This window comes from Mercenaria mercenaria, chromosome 17 (genome assembly GCF_021730395.1).
Source record: "Mercenaria mercenaria strain notata chromosome 17, MADL_Memer_1, whole genome shotgun sequence".
NCBI classification, from domain to species: Eukaryota; Metazoa; Mollusca; class Bivalvia; order Venerida; family Veneridae; genus Mercenaria; species Mercenaria mercenaria.
Window position 1 is genome coordinate 6,871,052 of NC_069377.1, and position 13,065 is coordinate 6,884,116.

Consider the following 13,065-nt stretch of genomic DNA (forward strand, 5'->3'; position numbering starts at 1 on the left):
TGCTGGTCGCAAACCAACTATGTTGGTTTTCCCATGGCACGGCTCATATTAGTAATAACAAACTACACGGTACAAAGTATGTACACAGTAGCCTCTGTAATCCACAGCTCCAATATATGTCATTTAAAAACACAGAAATTTATGCTATGGAAATCTTCCTCATTTTAGTGCTTCTGTGTATATAAATAAATCTACTATACAGTGTTGCTACCCAGCACCAAAAAAACATCAACTTTACAAAAATTAATGATATAACAAACTCATAGACAGATGGACATAACCATTACTGCATCTGTATCAGTCAACACTCACATGTAATAAAGAATAACACTATTACAAGAGCAGGTGCATTATTACATCATACGCACCTGCCAATCAGGTTAATGTTTTCACAAGTTTGACCTCACTTCTAACTCAGGTAAATCTTGTTTCAACTAATCAAGAATCTTCCTGATGAAACATGCATTCATACCGTACAATGGAGTTTGCAAGAAATGTTCCTGAGTTTCAGTGCATTTTGAAATACACACCAGTAATCTTGTTGAAACGAGGTGATAATTCCTAGAAACTCAAGAATACAGCAGACATGGCTGTTTCATTGCACAGGTTCCAAATTATTTAAAAAACAAGAGGACCATGATGGTCCTGAATCGCTCACCTCTTCCCACATGACCCAGTTTTGAGTATGACGTCGTTTTCTCTATTATCTGACATAGTGACCTAGTTTTTGAGCTCATGTGAACCAGTTTTGAACTTGACCTAGATATTATCAAGATAAAAATTCTGACCAATTTTCATGAAGATCCATTGAAAAATATGGTCTCTAGAGAGGTCACAAGGTTTTTCTATTATTTGACCTATTGACCTATTTTTCGAAGGTACGTGACCCTGTTTTGAAATTTACCTAGATATCATCAAGGTGAACATTCTCACTAATTTTCATGAAGATCTCATGAAAAATATGGCCTCTAGAGAGGTCAGAAGGTTTTTCTATTTTTATACCTACTGGCCCAGTTTTTGACCGCACCTGACCCAGTTTCGAAACTGACCTAGATATCATCAAGGTGAACATTCAGATCAATTTTCATGAAGATCCACTGAAAAATATGGCCTCTAGAGAGGTCAAAAGATTTTAATAATTTTAGACCTACTGACCTAGTTTTTGACCCAATTTCAAACTTGACCTAGATATCATCAAGATGAACATTCAGACCAACTTTCATACAGATCCCATGAAAAATACGGCCTCTAGAGAGGTCACAAGGTTTTTCTATTATTTGACCTACTGACCTAGTTTTTGACGGCACATGACCCACTTTCGAACTTGACCTAGATATTATCAAGGTGAACATTCTGACAAATTTTCATGAAGATCTCATGAAATATATGGCCTCTAGAGAGGTCACAAGGTTTTTCTATTTTTAGACCTACTGACCTAGTTTTTGATCGCACGTGACCCAGTTTCGAACTTGACCTAGATATCATCAAGATGAACATTCAGACCAATTTTCATACAGATCCCATGAAAAATATGGCCTTTAGAGAGGTCACAAGGTTTTTCTATTATTTGACCTACTGACCTAGTTTTTGAAGGCATGTGACCCAGTTTCAAATTTGACCTAGATATCATCAAGATGAACGTTCTGACCAATTTTCATGAAGATCTTGTGAAATATATGGCCTCTAGAGAGGTCACAAGGTTTTTCTATTTTTAGACCTACTGACCTAGTTTTTGAAGGCACGTGACCCAGTTTCAAACTTGACCTAGATATCATCAAGATGAACATTCAGACCAATTTTCATACAGATCCCATGAAAAATATGACCTTTAGAGAGGTCACAAGGTTTTTCTATTATTTGACCTACTGACCTAGTTTTTGATGGCACGTGACCCACTTTCGAACTTGACCTAGATATCATCAAGATGAACATTCAGACTAACTTTCATACAGATCCCATGAAAAATATGGCCTCTAGAGAGGTCAAAAGGTTTTTCTATTATTTGACCTACTGACCTAGTTTTTGATGCCACGTGACCCGGTTTCGAACTTGACCTAGATATCATCAAGGTGAACATTCTGACCAATTTTCATGAAGATCTCATGAAATATATGGCCTCTAGAGAGGTCACAAGGTTTTTCTATTTTTAGACCTACTGACTTAGTTTTTGATCGCACGTGACCCAGTTTCAAATTTGACCTAGATATCATCAAGATGAACATTCAGACCAACTTTTATACAGATCCCATAAAAAATATGGCCTTTAGAGAGGTCACAAGGTTTTTCTATTATTTAACCTACTGACCTAGTTTTTGAAGGCACGTGACCCAGTTTCAAACTTGACCTAGATATCATCAATATGAACGTTCTGACCATTTTTCATGAAGATCTTGTGAAATATATGGCCTCCAGAGAGGTCACAAGGTTTTTCTATTTTTAGACCTACTGACCTAGTTTTTGAAGGCACGTGACCCGGTTTCGAACTTGACCTAGATATCATCAAGATGAAAGTTCTGACCAATTTTCATGAAGATCTTCTGAAATATATAGCCTCTAGAGAGGTCACAAGGTTTTTCTATTTTTAGACCTACTGATCTAGTTTTTGACAGCACGTGACCCAGTTTCGAACTTGACCTAGATACCACCAAGGTGAACATTCTGACCAATTTTCATGAAGATCTTATGAAATATATGGCCTCTAGAGAGGTCACAAGGTTTTTCTATTTTTAGACCTACTGACCTAGTTTTTGACGGCACGTGACCCAGTTTCGAACCTGACCTAGATATCATCAAGATGAACATTCTGACCAACTGTCATAAAGATTCCACGAAAAATGTGACCTCTAGAGTGGTCACAAGCAAAAGTTTACGGACGCACGCACGGATGCACACACGTACGCACGGACGGACGACGGACAGCGCACGATCACAAAAGCTCATCTTGTCACTTTGTGACAGGTGAGCTAAAAAAAAAACGACTTACCTAACCCAAAAGGTGGGTCAAATATATGAAACATTAACTCTCTTTGGTATATGCGAGTGATGTACACACACCTACCCTTGAATCAAAACAGATAAAGCAAGATGTACCCAGATGATAGATTTCCTGATATACCACTCCAACACCTAAAACTGAAGTCACAAAAATATGAACAACAAACTTTGAAATTCATAATTACCAATACTTAGAAGAAGCACTGTAAAAGATACACTTGCACCTATGAACTACTGCACTAGGAGTCAACTTTAGCCCTTACCCTGATAAATTCTATAATGAACTTGCCCATCTTTCAATTTCAACAGCACCATTAACTGTTAAAAACCGTGCTAACCAAAAAGATACTGACAGAATAGCAAACATTGCAGATCTTGAACAGACTGCACAGATGTGCAGGCTGATCATGATCTACACTGGTCACAATGGCAGAATCAATCCTGTCCAGCATGATAAAGGTAAGGCTTGTCTCAAGGACCAAAGTACTGTTATTACTGCATTTAAAAATTTAAGAGGATGAGTTTAAAACAATGAGTTTGGAGACTGGTCTAAAAATTCAGCCTTGCCATTGGTCAATTTCAAATTTGTGCTCATAAGCAGCCAATCAAATGCTAAATATTCAGCTCTGCCGTAGGTCAATTTCAAATTTGTGCTCAGAAGTAGCCAATCAAATGCTAAAAATTCAGCCTTGCCATCGGTAAATTTCAATTTGTGCTTAGAAGCAGCCAATCAAATGCTAAAAATTCTGCCTTGCTATTGGCCAATTTCAAATTTGTGCTCAGACTCCGCTAATCAAATACTGAGTTTAGGGACTGGTTTGCAAACATTTCAGCCCATTTTCAAGCTGAATTTTTAAAACTCCATATATAAATTCTTCAGGAACAGAAAAACATAAACAGCTGATACAGCCTTAGGCCATTAACCCTTCTTCCAAGACAAATGATTTACAAAAACCCTGTAACCATTAAACACTACATTATTATGAATGACATATTGAACAAACCCTTCTTGTATCTAGGAAAAGTTACATCCATATTTTTGGGAAACCATATATCATGTAACATATCTATACGAAGACTCCCAAGCTCACGTAAACTTTTTGATCTTCTTATTTCACTGTTTTCTAAATAAATATTGTTCATATCATAATAAATAATGAAAATGGAAGGTTTTTTTGCAATAAAGGCATATAACTAACTTATGTAAAGACAAAATATCTGCAGTATGTTATGGAACAAGGCAACAATGAAAAAAAAAAATTGTTGGGTCTAACGTTTTACTAACATAATTAAAAGGCATAATTATGGCACCTTTTGAAGTTTTCAGCTTTTTATGCTGGAGAAAGACACCAGGTGCCCCATCAAACATTTAAGCACTGGCGAACACCTGGGTAGAACCACCAACCTTCCAAAAGCCAGTCTCATATTAAAGTAGTTCTACATCAAAAGCGAGGATTCAAACCAACATTGGCACATAGTATCCATAAAGGCAGTGGCCTTAACCACTCAGCCATGGATATCCCCTAAGACAAGTTGAAGTTCAACATTTAATGTAATAGTATAATGCTTTCATATGTTACTAAAAATGTAACCATGAATTAGTAAATGTAAGGCAAAGACATATCCTTCAGGACATTGCTTTAAATCCTAAAATAAATGGGGCCTGACTGCAAAATCTCTAAATTTCCATATTCGGGTCCATGTTCGGAAAAATTCCTGAGTATATTAAGAACACCAGTCTTTACAGTGTAGGTTCAAATATTACTAAAGTGTATTGTTGTTTGAGCACAAAGATTGGGTAACAGCACTGAAATAAAGAAGTACCTATCCTCTATTTGTACTGAGGTGACAAATTATGCTAATACTTACTAGTCATGGAGTCTTTCTTGGTTGAATCATTAAAAGGATTACTTGGCAGTCCCTGGAAAAAAAAAAACTTCCATAAAGTTAATTTATATGGCAGTTTAAAAACTTTTTCTTAAGCATACAGTAATAAATTCATCATTTTGCCATACCTAATTTACTTTTAAACAGTTTACCAGTACAGAAAATAAAACTCAAAAGACAGTAAGCTTTTTATCTGGGTTGCTGTATTAGGCTTCAGTGGATTTTGCCAGATCAGATTACATGAGGCCCCCCCCCCCCCCCCCGTGTTTCTCATTACCTAACAAAATCCGAAAGAGAAAAAAACACCCCAGATCAAGCTACTACTACAATGACGTTTTTATTACATACCTTTACCTTTTTATTTGTTATTTTGTTTTTTAACCAGTGCACATGAAATGAAATTTTCAAGGCTTATCTATGTTAACATAGAACTTTGAGGGGTTTTGTGCGCTTTATCTATAGAACTGTGTCAAGTCATGAATACTGATTAATGAAAAAAGCTCATAATTATTTACAGTACAGTACAATACAGAATTATTTGTTTTTCACCTCTTCTTTTTTCACTTCTGAAATACGTGCCATTTTTTAACCAAATTTTATGCTCATCACATTCCACGGATTCACAGTAACTAATTCTGGCAATCATTCATTTTAAATAAACATGTATATTTCAACAGATTATGTGAAATTATTCCTGTTATAAAGAAATTTCTATCTTTAATCTTTAATTAGAGTGATCTGAATGATCGTACCTCAAATATGACTTCCCCTTTACGTCTTTTTGTCAGGTCTTCAACAGAAGATCTTAAATCTTCTCGACTGTGGGCCCTAATTGGTCCCAAATTGGTTGTTGACTTTGAATTCCTCACCTCGGTCCATGCCTCTTGAAGTTTTTTCCTCATTTTACGCGTTTTAGCAAAATCCAAGGGAGTTAATCCTCGATCATCTGTTAACGTTACATTGGCACCATGTTCTAACAGCACTGTAGTAGCCTTCTCATGATTGTTATAGGACTGGCAAAAATAATTGATTAATTTTAGTTGAAAAATGACAACTTAGGCCTAAAAAAAATTGTTTGTTTCTGGTATCCCTACCTACCCTAAATTTCTGGGCCTATCCTAAATCTTTTTATGGGAGCAGACACAAAATTGCTAATGGACGGATGGACAGACGACACCAGCGTCATAACATAATACATCCCTCCGGGCATATAACAAGTGTGAACAGTTTCAAAACTATAGCTTGTACAGTTTTTTCAGAAAAAATGGACCAAACAAAAAAATCATAGCCAAATCTGATGATGAAGTGATGACAATACCTCAGTGATCAGAAAAGCTAATAACTTTAATACAATAACTTGTTGAGTGGTCAACTGAAAGACTTATACACAATTTACACTCAAGTCATCTTCATCATTTAAGTGTAAACAGACTCTGTCCTTGGCTACACTGTTTATGTATTCTCAGATTTGAAACAAGAGCTGTCTCCATAGGATGACACATGCCCCCGATGGCACTTTGAATGAATAGTTATGGCCGATGTTAGAGTTTAGGACCTTTGACCTACGGACCTGGGTCTTGCGCGCGACACGTCGTCTTACTGTGGTACACATTCATGCCAAGTTATTTGAAAATCCATCCATGGATGACAAAGATATGGACCGGACACGCCCATCAATGCACTATCCTTTAACATCTAAGTGTGACCTTGACCTTTGAGCTACGGACCTGGGTCTTGCGTGCGACACGTCGTCTTACTGTGGTACACATTCATGCCAAGTTATTTGAAAATCCATCCATGGATGACAAAGATATGGACCGGACACGCCCATCAATGCACTATCCTTTAATGTCTAAGTGTGACCTTGACCTTTGAGCTACGGTCCTGGGTCTTGCGTGCGACACGTCGTCTTACTGTGGTACACATTCATGCCAAGTTATTTGAAAATCCATCCATCGATGACAAAGATATGGACCGGACACGAAAATTGCGGACAGACTGACAGACCGACAGACGGACAGACGGTTCAAAAACTATATGCCTCCCTTCGGGGGCATAAAAAGCTACATATTGAAACAGAAATGAAAATGACTTTCTTACTGTGATATGCAGTGCAGTAGCCCCTGCAAACCCCCTAGAGTTGACCTCTGAACCTCCATCCAGCAATGTACTGAGGCACTCAGAATTTCCTGTCAGGGAGGCACAATGTAGAGGGGCAAAACATCTCTTATCCTTTTGTTCTGAAACAGATTAAAGCACAATATGCAATGATGCTCTAACTGTAACATTTAAATTGCCATGATGCTGTTTTTGAAACATGAAATTGCCATGATGTGTAAACTGTAACCATGAAATGGCCATGATACTCCAACTATTACAGTCAAATTGCCATGATGCTGTTATTTTAACCATCAAATTGCCATGATGTTCTAACTGTTACCATCAAAGTGCATGAAATTCCAACTATTACAGTCAAATTGCCAGGATGCTGTTATTGTAACCATCAAATTGCCATAATGTTCTAACTGTAACCATCGAAGTGCCATGATACTCCGATTGTTACAGTCAAATAGCCATACAGCTGTTATTGTAACCATCAAATTGCCATAATGTTCTAACTGTAACCATCAAAGTGCCATGAAATTCCAACTGTTACAGTCAAATAGTCATATAGCTGTTGTTGTAACTATCAAATTGCAATGATGCTTTAACTGTAACATTCAAATAGCAAAAAGCCATGATGCCCTAATTATCATGGTCACATTGCAGTAGTGCTTTTATTGTAATGGTCAAAAGATGCATCATCAAAATATATATAGAAATAAAAAAGTTTTGAAACTGGAACAGACAAGATTTACCACCACTGAATGCATGTTAAATACCTATAGTCAGGAAAATCAGTTTTTCTTATAAAGTCTTATGAACTTTTTGCTTAAAATTTTTTTTTAATACAATATTAATATATCTAGTAGTTGTAAGAATGAGCTTCACATGGTCAATTAATCCATTTAGCATTTAATGGTAAAAATCAATCTACCTAGATCTGGAGCTCCTGTGATAATGGAGGCAAGAACTGTCTGGGCGATCTGAGCTTTTGACTGAGACGCATGATGTACACACGTTTTACCATCTCCATCAGTAGCATGCAGGTCTCTGAAATATAATATAGTTATCAGGGTTACTGGTATTCCTTACTCTCAGTCTAGAATTGCCTCATTTTGAATATTAGAAATTTCAAAACTTTAATTTACAGATTCTAAACAGGCCTCATCTTCATCAAAGTTAGAGGGTCACTTTCATGAAGTTTAGAACTGCCTTGGACTGATATTCTAGAAAATTTCGTTTTACATCTCCAGTTGAAAATACTGTGAAATCATTAATTTTCGTGGTGGGCTAATTTTCGTGGATTCTGCAGTTGAGTCAATCTGCGAAATTTAATCCCAACTGACAGGTAAAATTCCCATTCAATTTATGTTCAAAAGTTGAACTCCATGAATTCATATCCCTATGAAATTGCCGTTTTGACCCAAACCACGAAATTTCATGCCCATGAAATTAATTGATTTTACAGTAGGCCTAATATTCTAAGAAATTTAGCATTAGGCTCTAGTTTCACTTATTCTTTTTCTCTGACCGTGGTGCTTTTCAATTCGGAAATACCATCCTAAAATTAAAGTTGAAAACAACTTGGTGTAAAAACAATTATCATAATTAGTAATAGAAATGTCTCTTCATAAACTTACGCTCTCGCAGACAGAAGCTCTGTCACGACTTCTACAGGGTTATAGTTTCTCGACATTTGTGACGCTAGTTTTTCAAACAGTTGCATGTCACGAGTAGCCAGCATAACTGGAGTGAAGCCGTCCGCATTCTGACAGTTGATGTCCAATACCTTCTTTTGATTCTGAAAATATATACTATCCGCTTTAGCCTGATAAATATTTAACAAGATTATTAACATCCCATACAATTTTTGTACAGAAAGAGAATTATAGAAAAATATTGTATAAACAACACTTGTGTAATAATACAAAAGATGGTTCTTTTCCATGTGACTGCATGCTTGTTCAGACGTCATTCACAAAAAACAGAGAATAAAATGGTGTTGTATGTTGTATGAAAAAATCTTTTGAAATTAAAACTTTAGCTAAAACTTATTGTTTTGATAGTAAAGATGACATTGTGTCTTTCACTGAATTTAAATATATTTTAGATAAAAGTCAGCAAATATATATCCTTCAAAAAGTGAAAAATGTGGGGAGGCCTTTCAGCAAATGGGTCTAGATATTGTGAGGATGGATCACCTAATATATTATTTTGATTATCTGGTACTCATGGAAAGAAAACAACTTATTCATGTAGCAAGTTACTATAAAAATGTATATATACAAAAAAAAACAACGCAACCATGATTCACAATCTTTCAAGACTCTCAAATGAGTATCATATCTGTCTAAATGCACAAAAAATAAGATTAATTTCCCCAGCAAACATTTGTTTTTATCAAAACAATGAAATTTAAAGCCTGCAGGCGGCAAGTGATTCTGCCTTTGTGACCAATGCAGACCAAGATCAGCCTACACATTCGTGCAGTCTGATCATGGTCTGCACTGTTCACTATTCAGTTAGTAAATTTTCAAATATCCTTAATTTTCAAATATCCTTTCAAATAATAAATGGTATTGCCAAAATTGAATAATGGATCAGTCTATTTTAGAAATATAGCAGGCTAAAGGTTAAAGGATTTTACAGTTACTGTATTTATATTTGAAATGTTTTTGCTTTTGTTTTTACCTTAACAGGAATCAATATTTCTATCTTTATACTCCTGTCTTCATGTCTCTTGTAGAAAAATTAAGCATTCACTTTATACTAATTGATTAACAATAAACAAGCTGGGTATCAGGGTGTGATAAACTGTCCTGAATATCGTCCTGATTTTGCTCTATATAGAGATATAATTGATCTGAAGACCTTTTGCAGACTGCGTAGAAAGGTAAGTCAAATATTGGAACAGTCAATGGGAATTTACCAGCAGACTGATATTTATGCCATATTAAAAATTCCCCTTTGTGTGAAGGTGATTTCCCATAAAATTCTCTCTTCAGATGACTAAAAGAGACTTCGATTTGAGTAGGGTTTTACGGTGCACCATCATAGTATAGGTTATATGGCGCCAAATAGGACCAAAACATTTTGGATTCAGGTAAGGTACTCAAACTTGTACACTTGCTGGAATCACAGAGATACAGCAAAACAAAGACATCCCCTCCTATAGTCATGCGAGGGTAAGACAGTTGTTACAATTTTTCTCATATGTAAGTTTTTGTCACAGAACTAAATGGATGACTACAGGAGATGAATAAACAAGAAACTACTCATATTCTCCGTGATAACGTCAGAATTACGTACCAGAAAGGAAAAAAAACCACTATTTCCTTTAACCTCTGAATGTAACCTTGACCTTTGGGCTAGGAGCCTGTGTGGTATGCATGACACATTGTCTCATTATGGGATACATTTGTGCCAAGCAATATTACAATCCCTTCGAATTCCCCATGTAATATATATTTAACAACCAGAACTACAAAACATGGGTAACAGGTCATCTTCAAATAAAGAACTCACGGTCATATATGCATGTGTACTTGCTATAGAACAATAATTACTTTCTGAAATCAGTTCATATTCTTTTTCATAGCACATGGGGAGACACATATAAGGGCAAAAACACTCTCCACCTAAGCAAAAAAGATGGGATATGGAAGATATGTATAGGATATATTTTGTAAGGTACTTGGATCAGACTTGCCTAATATATAAGTATTCTTGTAGCTGCAAAGTTATGAAAGAACTGTGTTGGAAGTTAATATAAAAAAGTTAAAGCCTAATAATTTGTTAAAGTCATCCAGGTGACACATTTTAGGTTTAAGTATCAAAAATTAAATAAAGAAAGAACCACGTTTAACACTTAAGTACAAAGATCAAAGAAATAATCCTCTTATTGTTACACTATAATCACTATTACATCAGCATCTAAAATAATACATAATTATTATTTATTAATATTTATATTATTTAGAGTTAAGCTTAAAACAGCAAACAAACAAAATTTTAATATTAAGCTGGCTTTTAAAAACCTTTGAAAGATTTAAAGGTTTATTTATATTTTTTTAACATTGTAAAATGGTCTTTTCACCAGAATGATTGAAAAATTTATGACTTTATAGGTACATAAAGCAAATAATGAAAAGGTCAATGACCTACACTTTCTTGTAACGATGGTGTTTAATTTAAACTTAGAAAACAGTTTTTCAAGAAAAAGAGATACCCTCTTATATCAACCATTTAAAAGCCTGGAGAAGTTATTTTTATTTTTTAATCCATTTCAAACGGATAAAACTGTGGTAAAATTCTTTCAGGAAGTGGTCAATATATATTATCAGAATACATGGTCCCACTCGATTTTCATGGTGCAAAACATTATTTCTCGGTGAAACGAAACAGAGACAAGAATTTTAAGATAAAGATTCAAATTGCAGTAAGTCAATAAAAAGGTTCTATTTCCTTATGTTTAATCATTGATAAATCAGCAAACACGTTTAACAAAGACATTGAAACAATTTGCTGATTTTGTAAAAAATATACTATCTACTAGCATTACAAGGCTTATTTTATCATTATTCATTATCTCTTTATTTAGGTACTGATTCTATCTTACTAAATGAATAAACCTAAATATATTGCCTTATGTCATTGTTACTGTCAGCCATTTCTGACTGTGCCAATTAACGGTCTGATACCCTTTGTTTATATTTTATGTGACGTTTTGTTGGTGACTTTTTGTTTGTATGTTAGTTATTACAAAACCAATATTAGTGTTCTGAACAAAAGATACGATAGATCTAGTAGTATATCACCTAAAAGAATTGTATATTTCTGGAAGGATATTAAAAGCTGTACAACCTCTCTCGTACCAAACAAATTTTGCTTTTCCATTTTGTTGTAATTTTCACTGAAATTGTAGTTTCTCCAACATGATTGTTACAAAATATTTCTTTTATCTTTATAAGATGACAGTACTATTTCAAAGATAATATAAATTAATTTATAAAATAAAACTACAAAACTCATTTTTCTTTTAGCACCTTGCTTTACAAGCTAATGCTCTGCAATATAATTGAGGAAATTATAATAAATGTGGACTCTCTGAAGGGCAAACACTCTTAAAAGTTTTTAGACTGTCATCTGTACTTAATATCTAACCATTTTATGTACTGAACACTTAAAATGTACAAGATTAACTACTTGTTTGGCTAGATGAAACTTTGGTATCACCCTGCAACACTGCTTACAACCTTACATGAACCTCCATGCTTCTCTCTTGTATAGAAACCTAAGCTCACCAGTAATCTAGAGACCACTTTGATATCATGCTGCCATGCTGCTTGCAGCAGTAACTGATGGAATGCCTCCCTACTTCTCTCTACAGATTCCAGCAATATAGATAAAATAGAAACTAAAACTCACCAGTAACCTAGAGACGACTTTGATATCACCCTGCCACACTGCTTGCAGCAATAACTGATGGAATGCCTCCCTACTTCTCTACAGTTTCCAGCAGCATAGACAGTAAAGAAACTAAAACTCACCAGTAACCTAGAGACCACTTTGATATCACCCTGCCACGCTGCTTGCAGCAATAACTGATGGAATGCCTCCCTACTTCTCTACAGTTTCCAGCAGCATAGACAGTAAAGAAACTAAAACTCACCAGTAACCTAGAGACCACTTTGATATCACCCTGCCACGCTGCTTGCAGCAATAACTGATGGAATGCCTCCCTACTTCTCTACAGATTCCAGCAGCATAGACAGTAAAGAAACTAAAACTCACCAGTAACCTAGAGACGACTTTGATATCACCCTGCCACACTGCTTGCAGCAATAACTGATGGAATGCCTCCCTACTTCTCTACAGTTTCCAGCAGCATAGACAGTAAAGAAACTAAAACTCACCAGTAACCTAGAGACGACTTTGATATCACCCTGCCACGCTGATTGCAGCAGTAACTGATGTGATACCCCCATACTTCTCTCTACAGATTCCAATAGTATAGATGGTATAGAAACTTAAACTCACCAGTAATCTACAGACCACTTTGATATCACTAAAACTCACCAG

General features: G+C 35.4%; 1 protein-coding gene across 1 annotated transcript in view; it reads right to left on the reverse strand.

Moving 5' to 3' along the window:
* The window catches only part of LOC123535613 (serine-rich adhesin for platelets-like), a 47,912-nt gene that overhangs the window by 21,567 nt on the left and 13,280 nt on the right, over positions 1-13,065 (reverse strand). The window contains exons 5-11 of the mRNA XM_053528889.1: positions 12,656-12,721; positions 8,625-8,785; positions 7,919-8,034; positions 6,982-7,121; positions 5,634-5,894; positions 4,864-4,915; positions 3,999-4,118 (exon numbers count right to left, since the gene is read on the reverse strand). Coding sequence (XP_053384864.1) covers positions 3,999-4,118; positions 4,864-4,915; positions 5,634-5,894; positions 6,982-7,121; positions 7,919-8,034; positions 8,625-8,785; positions 12,656-12,721 — 916 coding nt within the window. The remainder of the gene's footprint in view (positions 1-3,998; positions 4,119-4,863; positions 4,916-5,633; positions 5,895-6,981; positions 7,122-7,918; positions 8,035-8,624; positions 8,786-12,655; positions 12,722-13,065) is intronic.